Here is a 26,758-nt window from a genome sequence, read left to right as displayed (position 1 = left end):
TATTGGGATACATTTATGACCTTCTAAACTTGGGGAAAACTTTGTCAGTAAGTTGAAGAGTCAATTTTCATGTAAGGGCATTTCAACAATTTTTCATGTGAATAAGAAATTTCTAATGCTTTATTTCAGTATTTAAGACATGGAGGCAAAGGGAAGCTTCAAGAAACAATTAAGTAAAATATAAACCAATACAATTCAAGTTATTAATGGGTAGGAAGTAAACGCGGTTCTAGCATATAGCCAGAAGAGTTGCACAGAGAAACAAAAAATATAGCTAGCTAGCATTATGAACCACAAATCAACTTGTGATTATCTACATGTCAATCATTCGAAGCAAAACTCTGATCCCTTGCTACTTTCGTTCTGCCACTCAGCAGGTTTATGATTAAAATAATCATTTTAAGGAAAGCAAAACCAATTAGGCATGTAAACACGTTGTAGAAAATTTATTTAAAAGACTAAATATAAATATTATGCTTGCTATCTACTGTTTGGGATTGTCTATTCTATCATTCTCTCTCTATAACCTCTTTGCCTCCTATTACCATAGATAAATGGTTCTAAACCAGGGATCTTATAAACTTGGTGGTGATGCTAGTTGTTTTTAAATTTTTGAGGAGTGTATTTTAATGTAATTGGTTTCCTTTATAGTTCTATGCTTTTTATTTTATGCATTAAAAACATTATTCTGAGATTTCACTATACTCCCAAAGGGGCCCAGTAAACATAAAAGATAAAATCTGCTTGATAATCAAAAGTTGGCTAAATTACAATAACTGGTGCAGCAAGAGCCTTAGGGCAGGTCACCACCTGTAATTTTCAGCGGATGCCCCTACACACTGGAAGTAATGTTGTGGGGGGAGAGGTGATACCTTTAACAAACAGCACTCACAGAAACTTCTTCGTGCATGAGGTCCTGTACGTACCTATGTCGAAATACCGCATTAAGTCATTTGAGGGAAAGGGTGGGGGATTAAGGAGATTTGGACAAAACAACGGGTCAAGCTCAGGATGCACAATGATCCTTGTCTTCTGTTGCATCTGAGGATGAACGAACAAGCCTGGACCTTTCCTGGTAAGGGGAGGGGGAGGAGTAAAGGGAAGGGGAGATAAGGGGGGAGAAGGAGGGAGCAAGGAAGGGAAGGGGGGAGAAAGGGGAGTCATGGGAAAAGGGGAGAGAATCAAGATGGTCGTGTACTCACTTACCGGTACCTATTTATGGGCCCTTTTGGCCTTTCCCCGAGTGGAGTTAGAGTGAGACGCCTAACCCTTAATCTCAACCCAGCAGGACCCAGGCCTGACCACCCCCTGGTCGCCTCGGCCCTCGGCCCTCGGACCAAGCACAGTACAGTTACCCCCAGAAAAATGCCCTCTGCGCATGCGTAGGCGGGTTGGCTGACACTGGGCGTACAGGGGGAGGAGGCCGGGAGAACCCATACAGCCACGGGGGCGTGGCCGCCCAGCCAATCTAGAAACGTTCCTCTCCGACTCCCTCCCAGTGGCGAATAGCTTGGGGGACTCACGGTGGGGGGGCGGGGGGGTACAAACCGGAAGACGACCTTGTCTCCGCCCACTTCCTGTTATTATTATTTTGACAGTTTGCTCGGGAGTCGTGACCCACCCCTGGTGGCTTTGTGCGGAGTGCGCGTGCGCCGGCGGAAAACCATTGGAGACCGGTGGAAGGAGGGCGTCGGCTTGTCCCCAGGTAAGTGATTGATCCGAGCGTCCGGGACTCTGGAGCCGGAAGGAGAGGGGGAGGGTAACGTTTGGAGAAGCGGAGCGCGCTGGTTAACCAGGGCGGCCCCTCTCGGCGTGCTGCGCGCCTGCAAAGGGCTTTTTAGGGGTGACCGGATATTTGTGGAAACGAAGCCCTTTTTGTTAGGGAGGAAAGTGGAGGCGGTAGGTGGTGCGCGCCCAGCGGTGGTGCACAGGGTGCCTTCCCATGATCCCGATTTTGTATGTAGATATAACGACTTAGAATATTACCTATAAAGGGTGTCTAACTATTAAAGCTTGGTCAACAAAGCTATTAAGTTTAAAACTTCACTAAGACTTTGGGAACACCCTCTATAGTGTCGTATTTGCTTATATATGTAGCAAGCTGGTTTGCTCGGGGGTAGTGTTGAACTTGGTGTCAGGAAGACTTGAGCTGGAATCTTCCCTCAGAAGCTTATTATCTGTGTGACCCTGGGCAAGTCACTTAACTTCTACCTCAGTTTCCTCATCTGTAAAATAGGAATGCTATTCAGTTGTAAGGATCAAAAGACTATATTTGAAACACTGCAAAATCTTAAAGCTCAATATTAGTGCTAGCAATTAATTAGTAAACATTTATTAAGCACCTGCTGTGTGCCACAAGCTATGTGGGGCAGCTAGGTGGTGAAGTGGTTACAGTGCCGGACCTGGAGGCAGGAAGACAGCTTTCAGAGTTCAGATCTGGCCTCAGACACTTACTAGCCGTGTGATCCTGGGTAAGTCACTTAACACCGCTTGTTTCAGTTTCTCATTTGTAAAATGAGCTAGAGAAGGAAATGGCAAACTGCCCCAGTATTTTTTCCAAGAAAACCCCAAATGGGGTCACAAAGACTCGGACATGATAAAAAATGACTGAAAAAACACTATGTCCCATGTACTGAGCTAAGCCCTGCGGATACAAAAAGAGCAAAAGACAGTCCCTGCCTTCCAGAAGCTTACAATCTATTATTATTTGCACTTATTCTCTCCCTCCAATGTAAGTTCCATGAGGTAAAGGAAAGCCTTTTTTTCTGTGTAAACTCACTACCTAACAGTTTAATGAAGCCTTGTTGATTGATTGATTAAGGGAATCTACTATATGAGCTTTCCTCTCACTTCTCCTATCCCCCTCAACTATCTCCTACCCCCCCCATACTTCCATATAAACTTGTCACCTATAGTAGGGGTTTAAAAAATGCTAGTTGATTGATTATTGGCCTTTAAAATTCTTCACAATCTGCCCCTAGTCTAAGTTTTTATACCGATTTTGAGATATTTCCTGTCAACCACTCTTATGTTCCAGCCAATGTAAATTAAAGATCAAGTTACAAAGATTTTGAAAGTATTTTTTAATCTGGTATTACCACTAAAAAAGCAGCTTGACAGTGGGCCAAGATACCTGTAATAGAGGGAGCATCTTAAAAGTTAGGATATTTCAATATTACTATAAGCAAAGCTCTTTATTGGGTAGTTAAGAGGAACACACCCAAGTCAGGATCCTTGCCATCCAAGAGCTTATAGTTTATTTGGTAAGATTAGTCATTTATGGGGCAGCTAGGTGGCGCAGTAGATGGAGCACCAGCCCTGAAGTCAGGAGGACCTGAGTTCAAATGCGGCCTCAAACCAAACACTTGACACTTACCAGCTGTGTGACCCTGGGCAAGTCACTTAACCCCAATTGCCTAAAAAGAAAAAAAAAGATGAGTCATTTATGGGGAAAAACAGTGCCATCATATAATGTAAAAAAAAGATCTGTTAGGTTCAAAACATGGACTGCTCAAGTATAGGATGGGGTCAGAAGAGACTGGGACAGGTGGAGATAGATATATAGATATATATACACACAGAGAGAGAGAGACAGTTTGGAAAAAAAAAAAGCAATTCCAGGGTTTAGGTTGGACCTCGAGCCTGACATTATTTATAATAATCTAAATCCAACAATTGTTCATTATGAGTCTGCTATATACAAAGGTGTGTTCTAGGTGCTGGGCATCTATACCGGAAAAAAGAGGAAAAATAGTTCCTGCCCTTAATTGGGACCTTTGTTGTTGTTGTTGTTGTTCAGTCATTGTCAGTCATGTCTGTCTCTTGAAGACCCCATTTAGGGTTTTCTTGGCAGAGATACTGGAGCTCTTTGCATTTGCTTCTCCAGCAATTAGGACCTTATTGGTCCCAGTTCTTAACTACATCTATGTCCTCCATTGGTCATTTCATGAACTCTCATGGATTCAGTTATAATTTTAATGAAGATTACCTTCAGCTAGTATACTCTAGTCCAGTGGTTCTCAAAGGTTATATTAGCACCTGGTGTGCCATGAATTGTAGAAAACTTAACAATCACAATTACATTCACAGTGTCTCAACTCTTCCTTAATGCAAGAGTTTTGAATTGTTATTTTTTAATGTCATGGGCCCTTTTGGGCCCTTGTGAAACCCATGAGCACCTTCTTAGAATTTTTGAAGTCATAGAACAAATACATGGGATTACAATGGAAACTAATTATATTGAAATACAATTATCAAAATATTTAATATTTTGAAAAACTGTTCATAGGCCCCCAGGTTAAGAACCCCCTAAGTGTTTAATATTGTACAAGGAGCAAAGAATTGGAGAACCATTGCTCCAGGCCTGTATCTCCAGAATTGCTAAAGTTCCTAGACATCAAAAATTTAACAAGTTCTAATCAGAATTCATTATCTTCACCCCCCCCAAAAAAAACCAGTACTGTTACAGCTAAAAAACCCCATTACCTTTATAATATAATGTCCACAAAAAAATGTAGTGTAAAGGTAACCCAGGAGTCTCAAAAACTGAGCTAGTAAAGCATAAGCTCTCAGCTAGTCTACTATGCTAGAAATACTTGTAGTCTTGTCTTGGCAACAAGTTGTACTATGCAAGAACCAACCTGATAAGACCATCATCTAATAGATTGGCAGTGAGTTCTTTGGTTATGGTAACCATGAAACAAAGAAAAGTAGAAAATGGCCCTTTAATCCTGTGTAACCCCTTTCTGCTTGAACAACGATGGTGATAGAGTGGCACAGAAAGAAACAGTATTAAGATTCTTGGTTTTTAGATCACTTTAAAGCATTAACTATTAGTACTCTAAATTTGAGATTTTTTTACAGTGATTAACAAATTGACATACTATTGGAGCTGAATCAGTATTGATATTTGCCTCCATTTTGCGCCCTACATTATGCACTTTAGAAATAGCAGAAGGCTGAGGTCAACATGAGAGGGATCGGAAGGTTAATGGGAGGTACCTATGAAGGGCATTGACCAAGGTCCCTGGTGTCTTTTGCTGCTGTTACTTATGTTTTCTGCTTGCTTACCTCTAAACCCATATTCTGAGCCCTGCACCCCAGTCAGGAGCTGGGGACTGGCATCAAAGCCAAGTCATCCCAGCAACTATTGTAAACTAGCAGAATCTCTGCTTTGCAGTGATTAGGCAAACTGCTCAACCTCTCAATATTTGGAAGTTCTCTTCCCCTTTCTTTGTCCTTGCCAACAGAAGAAATGAACAAGCAAATAAATTTTTGTGATGAAGTGAAAAACTACTATCCTGTAAGCTAATTCAAGGATAAAACCCTAGGAAATAAGAATAATTCAGCAGTAACTGCCAGTAGAATCTCAGGAAAGAAAGAAGTGTCACAGAAATTCTGGAAATGACTAGATGACCTAATAAAGGAACTGACTGCAGAGACAAATAGTGGAATGGATTGCCTTGAAAAGAAGTTAGAGAAACCTTAAACAAAGTAGTGAGTGCTGTGGAGGAAGCAAGTAAAAACTAAATGATAACAACAGCAGAATAGTGAAGTCAAAATACAGCAAATTTGAGAAATGTCTACTGTCAAAGTAACTAACCTGGAGATCAGGGCAGAAAGAAAGTCTAAGAATCATCAGGTTTGAACCAAAAGATCTGAATACCAAATTTCAAGGAATCACAAAAGTCTCCAAAAGTATTAGAGTGGGGGCTTAGGAGGGTGGAGATAGTATCCACAGATCTCCACCACAAAGAACTGTTAGATAAAATATATCTGTAAACCTGTCAAGTTCTAGAGCTTCTAAGTCATAGAAAAAATGTTGCAGGAAGGCATAGGTCTTCAACCAAGGAAACTCAGTCAGAATTGTGTGGAACTACATATTAACCATGAGAAAGGAAAGCAAAGAGTGGTTATGACGTACTGAAAAGCAAAAGAAAGTAGTTAGCATCCAAGAATGACATACTGCAAAGTTGAGCATCATCCTATGTATGTTTATGTATGAAGGGGGAGAGTTAGAAAGAGGGTAGGAATATGGACTTTAACAGAATTAATGCTTTCTAAGCCTTCCTGTTGAAATATTAAGATCTGTACAGAGCTTTCAAAAAAGTAAATCCAGCATGCACACATTTAAGAGACATTAAAAAGTTTAAACATCTCTTTAAACAAAAGGGCTAAGTGACAATCGAGTATTTGCATCCCTAAAGAGAGAGAAGAGACTATACTTTCCCTTTGGTGTCCCATTGTCTGTAAGGGTTAAGGAGGGAAGGGAGAGAGAAATTTTTTTCTTAATAGTTCTTCTCCCTCGTCCAGAGCTTTGCTTTTCCTTTGTCTTCTTAACCCTATTGGGTGAGTTATTTGATGCGCCAAAATTTCAGGAGAAAGTAACCACTAGGTGGTGCGTGAAGTCTTTTCCTTTAAAAAAAAAAATTGAAGTGATTAAATTTACTTAGAGGACTTTCTCCATTGACTGTCTCTGAAACAACTCATTGAATGTTAAAGTACACTTTACTTTAGAATGCAATTGATGCTGGTTTAAAAGTGTGTCTTGAGGTAGAATTTGAGAAAGTCTTATCAAATACAATTATTTTTTAACACTAAATCCTAACTTTCATCCAGTGCAAGGGTCAGCAGCTATTTTATACCAATCTTCATTTACTCATTTCCTCACAAAGGGACAAAGAGTGGGTGCAGTGGATAGGTAATCTATAGCTCATATAATCCAGGCTTCCTGATACACCCACAGTAGACAATATGGACAGCAGGGGGAAAGTTAAGAAATACTGGTCCAAAAAGTAAGAAGTAGAACAAACCAGAGAAACAAGAAGAAATTCAGAAGAATGAACAGGGTAGTGGGAAAGCAAATGAGTTATCACTATTTTTATGGACCCCAACCCTTAGTAATGCTTCTTTATTCCATCTTGCTTCTCCTTCAGCACATATTTTTTTAAGCTGTAGACAGAAGTTTTCAGTTTGTCAGTTGAGAGACCTGCATTTTTTTTTTATGTTCACTCTGATAGTGACTAGCTTTGGGACCATAGGCCAGACATTTAAATTCTCCATGATTCTTTGTTAAAAAATAGGCATAATAATGATAGCTCCACATGTAATATATGTAGTTGTTAGGTTAAAATGAAAGACATATGAAAATACTTTTGAAAAAGTAAAATACTATACAAATGCTAAGATTTTTAGAAGTAAAAATATAATAAATTCTCATCTAGATGAGTCCCTAATGACTTTACAATTGTTTTACTATAACTTTTTTAGGATAATGAAGAACCTAAAAGTAAAATAGGCTTATTTGTAATATTAACTGGTACTTGGTATAGTTGAACCAATTAAAGTTGCGTGACATTTTTAGAATCTTCCCCTTATCTTTGCTTTTTTCTCTACAGATCTTAAAGTACTAATTTGTTCCATATAAGTTACGATGCCTGGAAGAGCAGGTACAAATCGCACAACAGGAACCAAGTCAAAGCAGGAGAGCAAATCTCAACAGTGCAAAAAAACTGGAAAAAGGAAAGTTGATATTGGAGATACTAAGGAATCAGAGAAAGAGGTATTGACAATATCCTACTTAACCATTTAGGGGAAAAAATGGGATAAAATTATGTTTTCTGCTTTCTTAGCATTCCCTGTGAAATAGAAGAAAGGAATGTTTAGAGACAAAACCAGTTTGGTAATAGGATTGAAAAACGAAAAAAATGCTAAAACTATAAGTAATAAAATTTTAGAATTGAAAAGTGTTTTCAAACTCATCTGTTGTCCCAGTCCTTTTAATTTAGAAGTGTAGAAGCTAAGGACCAGAGACATTAAATGGCTTGTCCACAGTAAAAATACATAATGACAGAGCCACAACTAGAACCCAGATCTAACTTTAAACTGGGTCATCTTTGCATTATATTACACTTCTCCCATCCGACATTGAGGTTTATGTAGAAAAGGAGATTGTTGCCCAATAATAACTATCTAAGCTAACAAGCATTTATCAAGCATCTACTTTATGTCAGACATTATGTCATATACCAGGGATATAGATACCCAAATGAAACAGGCCTTGCCCTCTAGGAGCTTACATTCTAAATGGGGAGAAAACATGTATACATATAGGTGCATACAGAATATATACAAAATAAATACAAGACAGTTTTGGGAGGGGGGGCACTAATAGCTGGTGGGGGGAAGGTAGGGGAAGGTGATGTTGACCGTGAAAGGCCTGACGTAGAACTAAGTTTTAAAGGAGACTGAGAATTCGAAGAGTTAAAAAAAAAGTACATCCTAGGCACAGGGGACACTCAATGCAAAGGTACAGAGATGGGAGATGGGTCTCTTATGTGAAGAATAGCAAGTAGGCTAGTATGACTAAACCTTTGACTATATGGAGGAGAATAATAAAACTGTAGGAAAAATGGGAAGAGGCAGGGTCATGGTTGTGAAAAATTTTGAATACTAAAAAGAATAGTTTATATTTGATTCTAAAGGTAATAGGAAATCCCAGAAGTTAACAGGATATTTGGTGATATCACTATTAATAGCCTTCTTGTCTCCACAAAACTTCTGTCCCTTAATTTTTTTTTAAAGCTCCTTTGTGACAAATAAGCATAACCAAGCAAAATAAATCCACACAGTTGTTATGGCCAAAATGTGTGTCTCATTCTATAGCTTGCATCTATAATCTCCTTGTCAAGAAATCTTTTTCAGATAATCTTTTTTTTTTCCAGATGAGGCTCCCCAGACTATATTTGTGAAGCTAATTTTTTTACCCAAATATCATACTTAACCACTTAGAAGTTTCATTTATTAGATGCAGCCCATCATTCTAATTTGCTGACATATTTTGAGATCCTGGCTGTGTCAATCAAACATGTTAATTATCCATTAAAACATAATGTTATTGGCAAATTTGATAAGTCTTTCTTCATCGCTGTCATTGATAAAAATGATTAGCATTAGGTCTCTCTACAAGAGACCTCCCTCCAAGTTTATGTTGATCTGTTAAAGATTGTTTTGAGGTTCCAATCAATGAGTTCTATCTATCTATATCAGTTCTGTTCAGTGATTATCACTCCTAACTATTGTCAACTAGTGCAGAGAGACTTCGTCAGAAGTTTTAACATTTTGTTAAGATGTAAGTGCAATAGGCCCACACCAGCTTTCCATGATCTACCAGTATTTGTAACCCTATCAAAAAAGGAAAGGAAGGTTGTATGACATGACATGTTTTTGATACAGCCATGTGAGTTCCTCCTGATCACCACATTCTATGCACATGTAAGTCACTTCTTAAATAATACAAACTATTCCCAGAATAAAAGTCAAGATCACTAGCCTAGGGTTGGCAGACTCCACCCTCTTCTCTCTCCTGAAATTCAGGTTATTTCTGTGATTTGAAGTAACTCCCACTTTCTCTGCAGTCCTTCACGGATACTCTGCCCATCGGCAGCAGTCACTTTCACCAGTTCCTTTAGCACCTCCTGGGGTATGTGTTCAGACTTAGTAAATTTAAACTCACTGAGGCCAGCTATAGAATCTTCTACTATGATCTCACTTATCTTGAGTTTCAACTCCCTATTAATTAACTTTATTACATCTTTCCCAATACAAAGATCACTCTTCTTGACAGAGAAAATAAGAATTTAATTATTGTGCTATCTCTCTTTTGTCTATTTCATTGTCTCATCTTTCCCCAGAAATGTCCTTCTTGCTTGAGTTTTCTGCTGTGTTCAACTTAGCTTAAAAAAAAAAAAATAAACCCATGTCCTTATTATTTATGGCCAGCCTCATCCCATTCTATGTTTTAGCCCTCCTGACTCTCTTCTCATGAAACTATGCCACTTGCCATTATCTGCCTTTGTTTCACTCTTCTATGTCTTTTAAAAAATTTCAGTTGGTAAATGAGCTTCCTAAAGAGACATCAGTCTATTTAGATAATTTTCTTATTCATCAAATTAATTTCTGTTTATATTTTCAGAATTTCATTCTTGAAAACTTCTTATCTTTTTAGATCACATGTGTCTGGAATTTTATACTATGGGATCATACCTGTCCTTTTCTTAGTTTTTGCAGATCTCTTCTTTCAGAATATGCCCAACTTCTTTGTCATTCTCTGTTATGAGTTTTTAAGATTGAATAATAACTTCTCACTGTCATTTCTACTTCAGCTATCATTTCCTTTTTCTTTGTCAGAATCAGTTCCAGAATAGCAAGTCTCTTCACAAGAGTCTGTTTTCTTCATCACTGTCCTTTTTTTTCTCTTCTGCCTTTGCCTTCTGAAATCACTGCTTTCATCTGACAGTAGTGATGATAACACTACCTCTCCAAATATCTTAACTAGCACTGGTTTTTAACTTCCTTCTGTTTCTCAGTGTCATCTGACCCATTCATGAACTTCCAGGGATGGGTAATGGTCTGTTCTCTAAGTCTTAGAAAGCTCCCCATCCCATTCTGAATACTTGGCTTCATCATGTTTGGAAATGATCTCACCCTCCCCAATCTTCACTTTTTCTGTTGAACCCTCTCTCCTATGCACTTACCACATTCTAATACCTAACATAGTTTACTTTTGTACATAACATAAACAATACAATCTAATAAGATTGTAGACTTCTTTAATGCAGGAACCATATCTAATTTTTATATCTTTGTTTCCCCAGTGCCTAGCATAGTGCATTACATATAATACACAAAAATAAATTTTTGCATTGATTTTAACTCTCCATTAAAAACAATACTTTTAAAAGTTGATCAATACTTTTCCTCTTATCTAACTAGAATGAGAGTATCAAGCTGCCAACATATTTAGGATATTGTTGGAAAATTGTTTCTCTGTCTAACATTTTTTTTGTTTAGGTAAGACATTCAAGCAAACAAATGAAGAAACAATCTGAGAAAACAGGACAGCCTTTGCAAGGTTAGTATGTTTCATCTCCCTTCTTATTTTTGCTTGATTGACTTTAAGTGCTGGATATATTGTAAAGGGATTCTCCCTATCTACATATAAAAGATAAAAATTACCATTTTGTAAATTTTATATAAAGTTAGACAGGATAATGTTCTCTTTGATTCTTAGTAGTAGTAGTAGTAGTCATAGTTGAAGGCGTAGTATCTATTGGAATCTTTATTACAACTTTTCTTCCTATTAAGGCAACTGTAAAGTTTCCCACATGAATATTAACATGCTTTAACTAAGTGCTAGAAATTTTACTGTAGCTCAAGTTTTACTCTGATATAAATTGTAAAAGATTGAATAGATTTTTTTTTTCTTTAATCCTTTTGAAGGAGTAGGCTAAAAGGTACCTAGAAATTATTAGTGGTAGTAATTGTTCTACTGATCCTGGGTCATGGTTGGTTCAGGGGGAAGAATGGAAAGCGAGCACGTGTCAGATATAGGCAACAAATTCAGTACCTTGCACTGATCTGGCTCCTTGCTTTTAGATCAAAAGCTTGGATGTGTGTAAAGGAATAGGGAGGGAGTATGGAAAGTGACAAGGTGGCAGAACAGTTATGTCTGCATCAGAACCATAATCTAGGTGGCAGTTAAATTATAGTTAGAATTTTCCTTCCAAAGTCAAATATCACTTTTTTTTTCTTTGTTCTTTTTTTGAGGAGGTTAAGGGGGAGGAAATTGGGGTTAAGTGACTTACCAGGGTCATAAAGCTAATAAGTGTCTAAAGACAGATTTGAGCTCAGGTCCTCTTGATTCCAAGGCCAGTGCTCTATCTACTGTACCACCGAGCTGCCCCCAAATATCACATTTTTAAAAATACATGTTTGGGTCATTGCCAAATAAACTGTGTGGGATTTTTTAAACAAAGTATGATAAAACAAAGTACTTTAGAATATACTACAATATAAGAATTTAAGAGAAGTAGTGTGGCATAATAGGTAGAAGGGTGATTACCTGATTACTTCTGACACGGAATAGCTATATGACTATGAGCAAGTAACTTCTTAGTGGCCCCAGATAACACTATAAGATTAAAAGTTGTAAATGAGCTGCTGATATAGACTGGTGGAAGGTTGAATCCACACCAAGAATTGCCCAGATAGTTAACATAGAACTAAAGATCAAAATCAAACCATTCTCTTCTCCAATTCCTGTCTTAAAGGAAACTTTTTTTTTTTTTGATGTATTGTGTGAGTTCTTCCTGGGTCCACTGACTAGCAGCTGCCGCTAAACTAACCACATACACAGAAACAGGATTACTGTAGTTTATTCACTCAGAGTGAGATACACTCCACAAGCAATTGATAGATATCTGTGTCCCTTACAATTTGGCTACTAACATTTATGTTACATGAGACAAAGAGAAAAAAAAAATTGCTGCTAATTACAGTGCACCTGGTTATAAAAAGAAAAATAGGAAGATATATATTACTAGTTACAAGAGCTAAGGAATGTCTTTGTTAGTACAGCTCGTTGCACTAGATCAAAGTGGGACCATATGTCACTTATGTGACAAGATAAAGAAGGGGAGTGGACATCTTTGGGCAGTTTAAGTGCTCTTTGACTATCATAGAAGCCTTTCTAAAGGAAGAGATTAAAAAATCTTGACAAATGTGGCTGTATTGTTGGGGTGAATGTTTAGATTCAAGGTGACTTATGTAAGGAAGAATGCATTTAAATATTATTCTGTATGTGTGTTTTTAGTCTCATTAATAATCCACAACTATATAGATACCTTTTCTATAATTCTTAATATATTGTGTATCCTTTGTGGGGGTGAGACAGAAAGTTCTAGATCTGTGATTCATTGAAGTGGGGAAATGCAAGTGTTATAACTCCCTCCACAGATTCAGGTTAGCCACTTTCTTAAAGTCTTAGAGACTTGTCTGAAGCACTGAGAGTTTAAATGACTTACTCATATTTACCTAGCTAATAGGTGTGAGAGGCAGAACTTGAATCTAGCAGAGTTTCTTGATTTCAGTGCAGGCTATCTACTACACAGATTGTCTCTCTTACTCATTTGTTGTTTTGTTGTTTAGTCATGTTTCAATCTGTCCAACCCTTATTAAACCCATTTGGAGTTTTCTTGGCAAAGATATTAGAGTGGTTTGCCATTTCCTTCTCTAGCTCTTTTTACAGATGAGGAAATTGAAGCAAACAGGGTTAAGTGACTTGCCCAGGGTCACACAATTCATAATCATCTGAGACTTCATTTGAACTCAGATCTTCCTGACTCCAGGCCCAGCTTTCTAACCACCCCATTTTACCTGTACTCATAGTAAACTGTCAGGATTCTACTTTCTCCCTGCTTAGTTAATACCTCAGCCATTTCATTTGGTTTTCTAGAAAGATACAAGTTTTGCTCTGCACTATTTCTTTACGTAATTTGAATTTATCTCACTAATTTGTCCTCTGAGTAATAAAGATTATACAATAAAAGATGTTAGTTGGCATATTGAAGGAATAAGGGCCTAGTGGTTCATTAAATATTTGGAGCAACTAAAAGTCAACTGCTCTAATTTAATGAGACACCCTAGAGAGACTGCTTGTCCTAGGTTCTTGGGACTAATTCCAATGGCTGAAGAGGTGATTATGTTCTCCTTCCCATCCCTCAACACTTAGCAGCAGGTGCTCTCCAAAGGAATAACTTTATGGAAAACTTTATGTCTACATCACTAAAAGGTGAAACCACTCATTTAAATTCTTTGAAGGATATCAATTATAGCTGGGTGGATCTCAGATTAAAAGCAAACAGATAGAGCACAAAAGCTGACCCCCTCAGGTACTTGTATATGACGAGCATGCTCTTTTAGGCTTGTAGAATTTCTGTTCTATATCGGCTTTCTCCAAATTAATACAAGTAACCTATATCTGTAGTTCACAAAATGGATTTTTGGCATCAGTGCAATCTAAAGCCATATTACCCTTGCCAATATACAGAAAGAACTCTGCTTCTGACATTTACTCACTACTTATGAGTAAGGGACTTGAAGTTTGTTTGTTTTAAGATTTAAGAGCTCTAATTGGGTGAGGTGCACATATCTATCTTTTCAGCACTATTTTCTGTATTTACTATTGGTTTTTGAGGCAACTTGACCTTAGCATACATTGCACACCCTCAGCAGCCTTGGATGAAGGCACCTGATTTCTGGGGGGAAAACTTATGAGGGAGTGGTTCTTATAATTAGCCTAAAAGTGATGTACAATCAAGGACATGGGGAGGTGGAGCTTATCTCAGGATGGGCATTCTGCTCAACTTGGCCAGTAATAAGTATCCTGAGAATGACCTTGACAGAAGCTACAGTTATCTTAAAATGAAAGTGGAAGGAGAAGGGAGGAGGACAAAGCTTTTTGCCGAAAAGAAAGAAAAAAAATTTTAGCATGGCAATTTACAAGACTACAAATAACTATGTTTCAAAAAGACCTATTACTATTAATGTATAAGCCAAAAGGATTACAGTAAATCATAATAAATATAAAAGTTTCTTCTACTAAAGACAAGCATCTACCAAAATGGGAGTTACACAAACGTTTTAGTGCACAGTAAGTAGTAGTAGTAATAATAATGATGATGACTCTCATGATGATAATAAAAAGAGCTTGATCCATCACTTAGCCTCACTTCTATAATTAAAAATTCACACTTCCCATAAGAAGGGTCCTCATAGTCAAATGGTCAAAATATGATACCAGCCTGATGAAAAAAAGTCTAGCCAGGACATTGCTGTAGCACCTACTGGAGAAGAATTAGAGCAACTGGGAAAGAGTCTTAACAGGTAAATGATACATATTTCCAATGCAGATTATGCAACTTTTTTTTTCTTGGTTTGATGCTGGCAAACTATTTCACTGTTGTCACTTATGTAAGGGAATCTTGAGCCAATCTCTTGTCATTCCACCTGACTGGTTCTCCTCAGTCAACAACTATAAGCGGAAAAACATTCTGCCCCCTCAGGGCATATTGGTAATGCTCTTTTCAACTCTCTTCTTGAGAACAAAAGTTGTATGTCCATTTTGAATAACAATTATATTATTCCTTCTTATTTCACTTTGAAGGTTCATATTTTAGGCTTATGTCTGAAATACCAGTTAATAAAATATTCCCACTTATAAAGTGCTGGACAATATGACCTTACTGCATGGATTCTTAACCTGCAGTCCATAAACTTGTTTTTATTGTTGCTATTTTTAATTTTAACAACTATATTTCAGTATAATTGGATTCCTTTGTAATCCTATGTATTTTATTATATGTATTTAAAAATATTATGAGAAGAGGTACATAGTTTCCACCACACTTCCAAAGGAGTCCATGACATTTAAAAAAAAATTAAGAATGCCAGTTTTATTGGGTATCTTCACTGACAGCAGAGTATGTGAAACATTTTCAGTTAAACATTAGGTGACTAAGCAGTTGATCTGGTTTCATAAGACTGATCATTGAATTCACATAATTCTATGAGGTCCTTATTTTAAAAAATGAAATGAACCACATTTTCAGCAAGAAATGAATTAGTTGTCATGCTATTTTTCTTCCTTTGCCAGAAACTGGGAAGAATACAAATATGAAAAAGAAAACCCTCAAAAATAAAGTAACATGGCAGCCTCTCTCAAAAGACAATAAAGAATATTTTGAGTCTATGATGGATTCTATGATACGGTGAGTATGCAGTCTGTGTCACTATTTTTGCTTCTGTTTTTTGTACAGCTTTATTGTTGTTCAGTCTCTTTTCAGTTGTGCCTGATTCTTTATGACCCCATTTGAGGTTTTCTTGGCAAAGATACTGAAGTCATTTGCCATTTCCTTCTCCAACTCATTCTACAGCTAAGGAAACTGAGGCAAACAGGGTTAAATGACTTGCCCAGAATCACACAGCTAGTAAGTGTCTGAGGCTAGATTTGAACTCAGGAAGATGAGTCTTCCTGACTTCAGGCTCAGTGCTCTATCCACTGTGCCACCTTGCCACCCAACTCAAATCTACAGCTGCACCTACTCAAATCAGGGCTTCTGTATCTTAGTTGATTCATTTTCAAATCTGAACTATAGCAGTTTCTCAGGAACATGTGATTTTAAAACTGACTACTCGCCAGTGCATATCACAACCTCTCTACAACTTGATTGGCAGTCCTTAAGAGGTTCTCTGACAAAAATGTTCATTACTGTGCACCCAACCTGATGACAAGCCTCTTATCATTCAAACTGGGCAGGTCTTCAGACCACAGATATATGTCCATTTTTTTTCCAGCTTGGTAGGACCCACTCGAACTTGTGCTTTAGGGTAATAGTCTTCAGCTCCCAGAATTCTCTCTACTTTATGATGAGGCATTAGAATAGGGCCTTAATGGAGAATGTATCATCATTAGATTTTCCTGAGTGATAAGTCTCTTAGTGTCTCAGAAGAATGTACACCCAAAGTTTTATCATACAAAGGAAGAGTTCACTTGTAACTTTAAGAAGACAATATGATAAAGTCATTAATTCATTATTTAAATTCTCAATAGCTTCCATTAATACTTCTGGGTTTATGTCTTTTTGTCCATAGCTTCTCTTGGGCCATTGAGATTCAGTCTGATTTATTTTATTCAGAGGTCCTCAAAGATTCCTATACTTTTATCACAGCTCTTGTAAATAACTAAAATCATATTGGAAAGTATCATTGATAGGCTTATCAGTGACTATCCTATCTTTCCATCTCAAAGCCAGCTCTCTCCCTTTACAGATGTGTTTGGACCTTGAAGCATTTCCTAAGATCTAAGTGAATTGCTAAAAACCCTTTGGAGAGCAAATCTGGCTGCTCTCTGTAGCCTTGGATGCAAAGAAAGAAATACCCTCTGGTCATTTTGGGGGTGAGGTTTTTACAATCGAAGGTTTAAACTCCATAATCTGGTAGTTAAACTGGTATCACACAATAAAATCCTGAAAATACAGCACCAATTTAATATTGGGACATCAAAAAGTCCTTAGGAAGAGGTGATTTTTAGTTAGCAGAACTGAGTTAGCTGGAAAAGAGAGAAAGCCTAGATGGAGAACCCAGTTAGAAAGAAGATGAGGTAATTCAGATATAAAATGACAAAGGAATAAACCAAAGATTTTGTCTAGAAATAGAGAGATAAGGATGAATTATCTCAGAGATTAGGAAAAAATGCACTTAGTTTGAATTACTTAATATTCAAAAGTCCACTTTTTCTTTAACTATATTTAACTTCTCTTCTAGATCAGTTTTGAGAGCTGAAATAAAAGAAAAAGAAAATACTCAAATTCATCTTAACTGCTTAAAGGAAAGGTAATAATCAGGTCATTTCAAAGGGTTAAAACAGGAAAAAAAAGATTTTGTGCATTGGTTCTCTCATCGCTAAAACCGAAAAGAAAATTAATCATATCTATGATGAAAACTAGTAATGTTCTCTTTTCCATTGTTGAAGATTTCTTCAGTTGTGTGAAACTCATAAAGTCTCCCTGGGAGACTGGAGTAGTCTCAAGGAAGTGTCCAATCTCTGTCTGAAGGAAATGGAGACTCTTGAGGCCAATGAAGAAAGTCTGGCGTTATTGCAGGTACTAAAAATATAAGTGGGAGGGCTTGGCAATATCTAGAAAGTAAGGTGAGAGATAAAAGGACTGAAAATTTATCATAAATCAGTGTGATACTCTGCCAATTTGACCTAGAAAATAGTGCTGCCCCTCCCCCCATCTTAAATAAACTTATCGTAAATTCTTTTGCAGTAAGATATCATGTATACCTGAATTTAGGCTGCAGTAGTTGAGTAATCTGGTATGATTTTTTTTTCCTCCTTTTATTCCCTTAAATATGATATTATTTTGTAATCAAATTATGGGTTATCTAATTAATGTTATAGAATTGCAGAATCTTCTTTCACTTATACTTAATATGCTAGTAGCTGCCAAAATTGACTCCAGATCATTTTTGTTTGTTTATATTACTACAGCAAACCAGTAATAGCAAATTATAGGATATATTTAATAGCTAATTCTCAGAACTAAAGTAGGCTTTGACATGTCCTTGGACTCTGACTTCTAAATTCTAGTGCTTGATCCGATTTAAGTTTTAAATGTGCTTACTTCTTCCTCAACAGCCTATCAAATAAGTGAAACATCATATATTTAGAAGCATAAAGAAACATTTTCCATTTCGTATGACTTTGAAATTTATAACCTAATTGGCAGTACAAAGTACTCCTTAGTCAATTATACACATAAATGGGAGGAAGAGAAGTTATAGATAATACAAAGTATTAGATGTCACAAAAATAATTGGTATTTGTGAGGAGTTCTTCAAAGACATATATCTTCCAATATCCTTAAGCTTCCTTACCATGGATGTAGGCCTCAGACCCAACTTTTCCTTCCCTTTTGAACTTGATTTCATTTATAACAGTCTGGGTTCCTGGGATTCACTTCTATGAATAGTAATCCACAAACTGGATATTGAAAATTTACTATGATTAATTTTGTGGTTGAGTACTATCAGAAATTCTGCTGCTATGTTCAAACAAAGGGTCCATAACTTAGAGAAGACCCTTTTACAAATAGAGTCCAAATTCAAGCCCTGGACTCACACTATCTATGGTTCTGTGACAAGTCATTTAAATTCTCTGAGTTTCAGTTTTCTCATCTGTAAAATAGGGATCATGGAATTTCTAGCTAGAAGAAACCATAGAGATCTCATCCATTTCCTCATTTTATAGGTAAGGAAAGTGAATTCAAACAGGTGATGTGACAACCACTTTCCTGCAAATAACAGTCAGAATTTGAAGACTAGTCCTGTGACTCTATAAAGTTATTGATGTTATTTGAGGAAAAGAGTGTAGGGTGGAGAGCATTTATGTTATTTTCATTTTTAATCCAAAATTTGACCATTGACTTAATTTACATGGCAAATATGGTACTAAATAAATTTTCCCTCAGTTTTGCCAGTGTTCTGAAAATATTTATCCCAGATTTTTGTTCTTCGTAAACCCCCAATTGACCTCTTCCAACAAAAAACAACATCACACAGTATATTTGCCTGGCATGACATGCAGTGGCCAAAATTATCTCATCCCAAATAATATCATGGTTTACAAACCATACTGTTTATTCATCTGTAAAATTCATTTAATAAACATTTATTAGGTACCTATTATGCATTAGGGTTATGAAATCAAATGAAAAGCAACATGGAATAATGATTAGAGGGCCAACATTTGAATCAGAACAACCTCAGTTCAAGTCCTACCTCTGATACATACTGACTGTGTGATTCCCGGGCAAGTCACTTAACCTCTTGGTGCCCTCAGGCATGTTTGTAAAACCATAAGTTGCAGAAGAGTTGCTAGTCTGTATCCCCACATCAGTGAAAGTGTCTGAACCAAAAAGAAAATGTTCTGGGATTACAAAATGAAATAAAAAGATAGACATTGCCCTCAGGTAGTTTCCAGTGTATGTGATCATAGTGGGCAAAAGAATACTTCCATTATTTATCATTATTGTTGCTGGGAAAGTTCTTTGTGAGCCTTAATGCAACATAAACATGAAATATTACAATAGTTACAATTCAGTGCCTTTGTTGTCAAGGCCATTGTATCCATATCTTGAGAGGGAAATCTATGGCATGAGTCCTGAGTGGTTTAGGAAACCATGGTTGACAGTGGTTTCTGTCAACTAAAATGCTTATCTCTTTTTTATCACATGAGTTATAAAACCCTGTATTGGGCAATACTTTGCAGTTAGCCCTAATAAACTATCATTTTATTAATTTAAACCCTTTGTTCTACATACATCTACCAATCTAATGAGCCTAAAGAATGAAATTTGGTGTGATTGTCCTTATGGAGCTCTTTTTGGCTTCTAGGGCTCATGAGTTTCTTTTCCTAGTGCTCACAAGACATGTATCTGATTAGCTTTTCTCAATTTTTAGTTAGGCGTGTTCATCAATGATAACTGGACTCTCTCTTTTTAAAAATTTGGGTAATATTGCCCATCTACAATTTTCTGTCACCTTTCCCATTCTCCAAGATTTCTCAAAGATAACTAACACTGAATCACATCTTCAAGTTCTTTATTATGCTGGGATGCAATTTATTTGAACTTAGAGCTAATTAAAATTAGCTAGGTGTTCTCTTACTATCTTTTCATTTATCTTTTTCTTCCTCATTATTATTTTTCTTGTGAGATTTGGGTTTTTTCTGGGGAGGGGAAATGTTCTTTTTTACTTTCATCAGACTTGTTTAGGAAATGTGAAGATTAGTGTAACTGAGGGATAAGGGAAGAATGTGCTGCTAAACCATGTTATTTGTTAGTTATGGCAGTTTCTGGTTCCAGATGGATTTTAAGCATTCCCCATCCAGTCCAGAAATTGAAATTGACAGATCAGGGAAGTGCTTTAACTTATTTCTTCAATTATCTGGAAAACAGATGCTTGAAAATAGAAGGCCTAAGATTGCCTTCAAATACTTGAACAGTCTGCTTGTGGAAAACGAGTTATCCTCATTCTTTGTAGTTCTTAACATGTTTCTTGATCCTCACTATATTGTAGACCTACAAAATTATCTAAATTTTCCGCTGTAACTTTAGAACTCCAGGCAGTGGAGAGCTGAAGAGGAATCTTAGGATGAGAGATATAGGATAAAAATAAATGAAGAAATCCATTTTTTATACTTATTGGTTGTAAGGAGTAAGGATATTTGGATCTTCTATAGTAAAAGTCATGTAGCCTAGTACCAGTCCTCGAACTTGCAGTTAGGAAAGATTGCCTCACTAGACAGTCATAGCCAAGGATCTGGTCCAAGACAATAGTAGCACCAACTCTGAAAATAGGTCACCTTCCATTTGTCAGCATCCTTCTGATGCTACATTTATACTTGGTACTTTTCAAGGACTGTAGCTATTAGCTGCTATAATGTAATTCTTGAAGAAAGCTACCACAGCAAGAAGCAGCATTCCTGCATATCACCTGTGTTTCTCTCTGGAAGAACCAGAACCTTTAATGCTAGCAACCATAGCATACTACTTAGACAGTTCTCCTGCAGCTTTTCAGTATGGTAGAAGATTCTTCTGTCCCCTCTATTGTATCACATTTTTTAAAAAATTTGTAATTCACAAATTTCTTCTAGTAATGTGAAGCTTGTGAAGTAGCTTATGAAGAAAGCTTCTCTTTACATGGTATTTTGCTTTGTTTTGTTTTGGATTTTTCCCCCTCTAATCTAGGAAGAAACTGAAAAAGCAGTGAAGGCCACAGAATTAATAAATGAGAATATTCAGAACCTTCAGGATAAAATTCGGATTCTTGAGAGTGAATTGGAGGAAGAAGAGGAAAAGGCTAAGCAGGTACTCATAATAAAATGTATTATAATGTATACCAAATATACAAAATGTATACATAAATACATATATGTATATGTATTATACATAACAAAATGTATATAATAAATAACAAAATGTATTATAATATCCAGGATAGTATAGGATTCTGGATCCTGAAGGAAATCACGTAAGTCAACGCAATTGATTTAAAGATGTAATTCTTGACGATAGGAGCAGTAAAAGAATAGGAATTGAGTTTGTTAAGTACTCTGACAATGTCACTCCCCTACTCAGTAAACTTGCCCCGGAATCAATCCCTTAACTTCTTTTTAGCTTTTAAACCCTTTACAACCTTATACCAGACTATCTTTGCAGCCGCCTTATATCACCCTACCAAACTGGTCTTCTCACTGTTCCTCACACTAGATATTCCCTCTCCCAATCCTGTGTCTTTGCATTGGCTGTCCTTGTCTGGGATGCTCACCCTCCTTACCTCTGCCTCACAGAATCTATCTTCCTTCAAGATGCCACTCAAGTATCACCTTCTACATGATACTGTGCTTATCTTCAGCTACTTTATACCAGTCACTTTATATTTACTTGTATGCATTCTCTTTATATTTCTTTTGTATGTGTTTTTATGCCCCTGTTGTCTCCCCAGCTGGAATATAAACTCCTTGGGAGTAGGGTTTATTTTAAATTAGTTGTTATTTATATCCATACCACCTAGCACAGTGCCTGGTATGTAGTATATTCTTACTAACTATTTGATTAATTTATGGATTGACTCTGAACCTGTTTCAAAAAAATATATATATCTTCCCTCTCTAGGTGCTTCAGTTAGATGGTACCAAGGCCCTTTCTCTTCCAGAACTCCCCAAGAAAAGTATTAAAGCCCCAATACTTCATGTAAGTATTTATTTCTCCTATTATAATTATAACCAGTTATTCTTTATATTGTGGTTTAAATGCCTTCTGTTGAAACTTTTTCTAGAAAAGGTCTGTCTTTCCTTTTCCTGGTGAATAACTACCTGTGTGGCAGTTCTTAGCTTATTCATTTCTAAAATATAATTTGATTAAGAAGAGATTTTTCTAACACATCTCCTTGTAGCAAAAGGAAAAGTGGTTTACCATGACTAGCAACCCAATTTTGGAGACATAATAGAAATTTCATAGGAGGAACTGAAAACAAAGAAATTCCTTCCCGTTTGGGAATTCATTCTGGCTTCTGTGCTCTACTGTTCTCCAGGTCAGTGATTACCAAAATGGGAAGCACAACCTCCCAGAGGGTTATGGAGTGATTCCCAGGGGTATGTGGTCTGCCAGTTGGAGGGTAGGAAGAATGCATTGCATCCTATCCTCCCTGATACAGCCATTCATGGGACTTGTCTCCAAGAAAACCACACCTACTCTTTACCCATTACAATTCAATATTGCCCCTCCTGAAGCTATGCAACACTTCCCTCCCCTCATCTTCTGAGCTGGATAACCTAACCCCTCACTATAGGCTTACAAGAGGGGAGGATTACTGATAGAGGTATGATTTTTTAAAAAAAATTAGAGACTAGTGCTCTGTCAGTCCTTATGGGAGACCTGGCCATAGGGAAAAAGAGAATAACTTGGAACGATTGATGAAAGCCAATATAAATTTAAAATCAACATTGAGGGGAAAATGAGAGATCACCATGGCATATAAAATGGCAGATATTAGAATTTAAAATAGATGTATTTGTTTTCAATAAATACTGTTTTATTTTGACACTGGAAATTTATTTGCTGTATCTCATACCAAAATCAGTTTCTTTATCTCTCTGAGCTTCAGTTTTCTCATCTATGTAAGGGATCCTTTCATCTACTAGTCTTTTCTGCCTTCTTAAAATAATGTTTAAGCATTATACAAGGCACTTTGTCTTTCAAACAGAGAAAAGTATTTGAAGCTAACTATCTTATGATATCCTAAGTCCCGAATTAGCAAATTAAGGAGAACGAAGGAGTGTCTGCATCTCTAAGGAGACAACATTTTTGTTGTTGTCTTTCATTTCACTTCCTGAGTAGTAGTTCATTCAGAATTGTTTGTGGTGGTGAAGAAATTATAAAATGATTTCCACTTTTCCTTTTGCTAGTTGGCTTCACTATTTTTTTTCTTTGATTGGATTAGTATACAGAGCAGGAGTTCTAAACCTGGGAACTTGTATCTTTTAAAAAATATATTTTGATGACTATATTTCAATATAATTGATTTTCTTTGTAGTCTTATGTATTTTGTTTTATGCATTTAAAAATATTATTCTGAAAAGGGGTCTATAGACTTCACCAGATTTCCCAAGGGGTCCTTAACACAAAAAATATCAAGAACCCCCCCCAGATAAAGATACAAACTCTTGTTTCCAGCAAAGAATGTTTATTCTCCAATCAAGACTTCTCTGCTAGAGCCATAGACAATTGCTAATGCTTTATTTTAATTTGGAAGTCCTGATAATTAAACCATTGTGATTCCTTTATTTTTTTTTTCTGAACTCAAAAATCACCAAATTGAGCATCTCCATTTATAAAGAAAAACAGAACAAGAGGATTGTACATAAAATTACAAATCTCCATTATATACAACTTGGATTTTTTTAAAGTGTATAATAAATTCAGTATGTTAGGGCCCAGACTTATATGTGTTTCTCTCTGAACCACTTACTGTTCACTTTTGTTCATGAATTGTCTTCTTTTTGTTCTTTTGCATTGTGATCACTAACTTTCCTTTGTTGTGATTTATTCTAATACAGCATTTAAAAGCTTTGTTACATTTTTAGTAAACTTGACAGAGGTGATTGTTGTTATTCATAGTAGTGCAAAATGCATTGCAGCATAAACATCTGTGGAGAAGAGAAAGTCTTTTTAATTTCTCTTTAAGAACATTAATCTATTTTGAGGTAACTTCATTTTAAATTTACCTCATTTTTTTGTCTGCATTTTTCTGCATTCTTATGCCACAGGAAGAAATTTTGAAGAGGATCCCAAATCAGAAGGATATTCTAAAGGATCTGCATGTCATGAATAATTCAACAGAGATGAAGAACATGTTAACTTTCATAAAAGAAACCTATAAGAAGCTGGATGCCTCCTGAGTTCTTGTACTGTATAATTATGGACAATTTAACATTTATAAATCAATGAAAATGATTGTTACCTTTAATGAAGTCTTTTGATATTATAGATGATAAGACCATCATGGGAATTACAAATCCCCTATTCATCACAAGCACTTTTTAAAAAATAGGCATCTCCTACCAACTTAATATCTGGACGCCCTGGATCAGAAATGACCAAGTCTGTGCTGTAGTCTCCCCATTTCACATCTTTCTGACGTGTGCCTTAGGGCCAGATACCCAAAAACTAAACTTTGTTCAGCTGTTATGGCTTTTCTGGGATCAGAGTTTCAGGTGAATGTAGCTCAGTGATTTTTAATTGAAGGACCAATCAAATAAAACAGATAGGACATGGGACAATTAAAATGTATGTTTAAGAAATGACTGAACTTTCGATGGCTGGTCACTTAGAGGAGGAAGTACCCTCTTTTTTTATTTTTAATCCCTTCTTTCAGTGCCATTTTCCTCCTCTGACAATTCCCTGGCCTTCCTCCAATGAGCTGTCTCAGTTTTCACTGATTATCCATGTTTTTGGTAAACTGGAGAAACCAAGGGATTTATAAATGACTGTATGTCAAAAGGGATGTGTAATGGCATCAGTATTTTATTTCCGTGAGCACATAAATAATGAGCCCTTTTTTCCCCTCCAGATTATCATAAAGGCATGATTGTGTCCCAGAAGACTGATTACTAAAGAAATGCATGTGTACTATGTCTCATTAGAGTATTGACTCAAAAATAACACTTCAATATCTAAAGCCTGTTTTTTTAGATAGGTTGTTTTTTTCTGTAAACAATTTTGGCTTATTGATGACAACATGCAAATATTCGTGTTGATATATCACTGAAGTGATACAGTTTAAAAGCTGTTTCAAGTAATAGTCATATAATTGACTGTCAAGTTGAAATAGGTTCTTTGGGGAAATTGGGGCATTGTCTATTGATTTTTGTTTGTCTATGAAATAAAATATTAACATGTAATTCCTTTTCTTTTTACTATGTATTTCTACATCAATTAATATAAAAGCTATATCTTATTATTTAAAATCACAAATGCCTAAAATAGGAAGAGACCTTGAAAATCTTCTAATTCCCCAATTTACAGATTAGAAAAAAGTCAAATAAATGGTTAGTAAAAGAACACTGAATTTGGAGTAAGACAAGAGCTGGATTGAATCCTGCCTACACAGTAGGTGGTAACCACAGGCAAATAGTTAAATTCTCTGAGCCTCAGTTTCCTTATCTGTAAAATGGGGTTAGTAATACCTGTAGAACTTCTTTGACAAAGTTGTGAAAATAACTTGCATTAGATACATTGTCCAGCTAAAGTTCTGAGTCTATCTGGGAACAGATAATGTAATTATGTATGACTGCAAAGCTGTAATCAAAATGTAGACATATCAGAGGAGATACAGCATGATTCTATGGGGTGTGCTACTCATGCCTCAGAGTACTACATAGAGAAGGAAATAAAAACCCACTTCAAAAAAGAACTTGACAAAAACTGCCATTGCACTTGGCACTTACTGGGAATAACTTTGGCAATTATGTAATGCATAAGATTAAACATTTCTACTGGGTCACATTTCTATTCTTCTGTTCAAATCAAGCCAACAAGCATTTATGAAGGACCTAGTATATGCCAGGTACTGTGCTAAGCCCTGGAGATAGGTAAAAAGACATACAATTATGTACAAATGATATATACAGGATAAATTAGAGATAATCATAGAGAAGGCAGTAGCATTTAGGAAGATTGGGAAAGGCTGAATTTGCAGAAGGTGAGTTTATGAGAGTTCAAAGAAGCCAGGAAGTCTAGACTAGGAAGGAGATAATATTTGGCATGGGGTACAGCCAATGAAAGTGGCAGAATTGGGAGATGAAGTGTCATGGGCAATTAACAGCCAGGAGGCCAGTATCATTGGATCTTAGAGTGCTGATGGGGAAATCAAGTATAAAAGTATAGGAAAGGAAAGAAGGGGCCAGGTTTTGAAAACCTTTAAAAGCAAGCAGCGTTTTATATTTGATTCTGAAAGTAATGGAAGGTCACTGAAGTTTTAACTAGCATGGTACGCTTCTACAAAGTCTCATTAGAGAATCAACCCATCCAAATAATGAAAACTGTAGCATTAACCTTAGCCTTAGTATTCTGTATACTAGAGACAAATCTTCAGCCTTGCCAAGGGAACACCTCCAACTTTAATCCTTTACTGTGGTGTTGTACAAGGCATCCTAAGTACTAGTTTGTTGTGGTAACAAACAATTAACAAAATGGGTTTATATTTTATCTTCTATTCCATACTACATCTTTTCCTCCCCCCTCAAAAAAAATAGCTTGTAGAGTAAACCCATTGGAGATATGTTCAACATTTT

At 36.4% G+C, this 26,758-nt stretch overlaps 2 protein-coding genes across 3 annotated transcripts in view; one reads left to right on the top strand and one right to left on the bottom strand.

Moving 5' to 3' along the window:
- MMUT (methylmalonyl-CoA mutase) overlaps nt 1–1,397 on the bottom strand; it is a 37,254-nt gene extending 35,857 nt beyond the window's left edge. The window contains exon 1 of the mRNA XM_027838371.1: nt 1,207–1,397. The gene's annotated coding sequence lies outside the window, so the exon portion shown is untranslated. The remainder of the gene's footprint in view (nt 1–1,206) is intronic.
- Nucleotides 939–25,366, top strand: CENPQ (centromere protein Q). Of its 2 annotated transcripts, XM_027838372.1 has the most exons (10): nt 939–1,075; nt 1,599–1,705; nt 7,398–7,561; nt 10,852–10,912; nt 15,494–15,608; nt 17,164–17,232; nt 17,372–17,501; nt 21,153–21,272; nt 22,080–22,157; nt 24,233–25,366. In XM_027838372.1, the coding sequence occupies exons 3-10, from the start codon at nt 7,433–7,435 to the stop codon at nt 24,362–24,364; spliced, it is 834 nt and encodes a 277-aa protein (XP_027694173.1). In that variant the 5' UTR covers nt 939–1,075; nt 1,599–1,705; nt 7,398–7,432; the 3' UTR covers nt 24,365–25,366. The 2 variants fall into 2 exon arrangements, with proteins under 2 accessions (XP_027694173.1, XP_027694174.1); XM_027838373.1 differs by lacking the exons at nt 939–1,075; nt 1,599–1,705 and adding an exon at nt 2,437–2,471.
- The last annotated feature ends 1,392 nt before the right edge of the window (nt 25,367–26,758 follow it).

Source organism: Vombatus ursinus, unplaced genomic scaffold (assembly GCF_900497805.2).
Source record: "Vombatus ursinus unplaced genomic scaffold, bare-nosed wombat genome assembly UNPS02014826.1, whole genome shotgun sequence".
Taxonomy (NCBI): domain Eukaryota; kingdom Metazoa; phylum Chordata; class Mammalia; order Diprotodontia; family Vombatidae; genus Vombatus; species Vombatus ursinus.
Note: the sequence above shows the minus strand (reverse complement) of the source record. Positions and strands in the feature narration are given on the sequence as shown.

Bases quoted from the DNA above. Each gene is read 5' to 3' on its own strand.
- CENPQ (XM_027838372.1), top strand. From the start codon at position 7,433: ATGCCTGGAAGAGCAGGTACAAATCGCACAACAGGAACCAAGTCAAAG. The intron at 10,913-15,493 runs GTTAGTATGTTT...TTCCTTTGCCAG, and splicing joins AACAGGACAGCCTTTGCAAG to AAACTGGGAAGAATACAAAT. The intron at 17,233-17,371 runs GTAATAATCAGG...CCATTGTTGAAG, and splicing joins CTTAACTGCTTAAAGGAAAG to ATTTCTTCAGTTGTGTGAAA.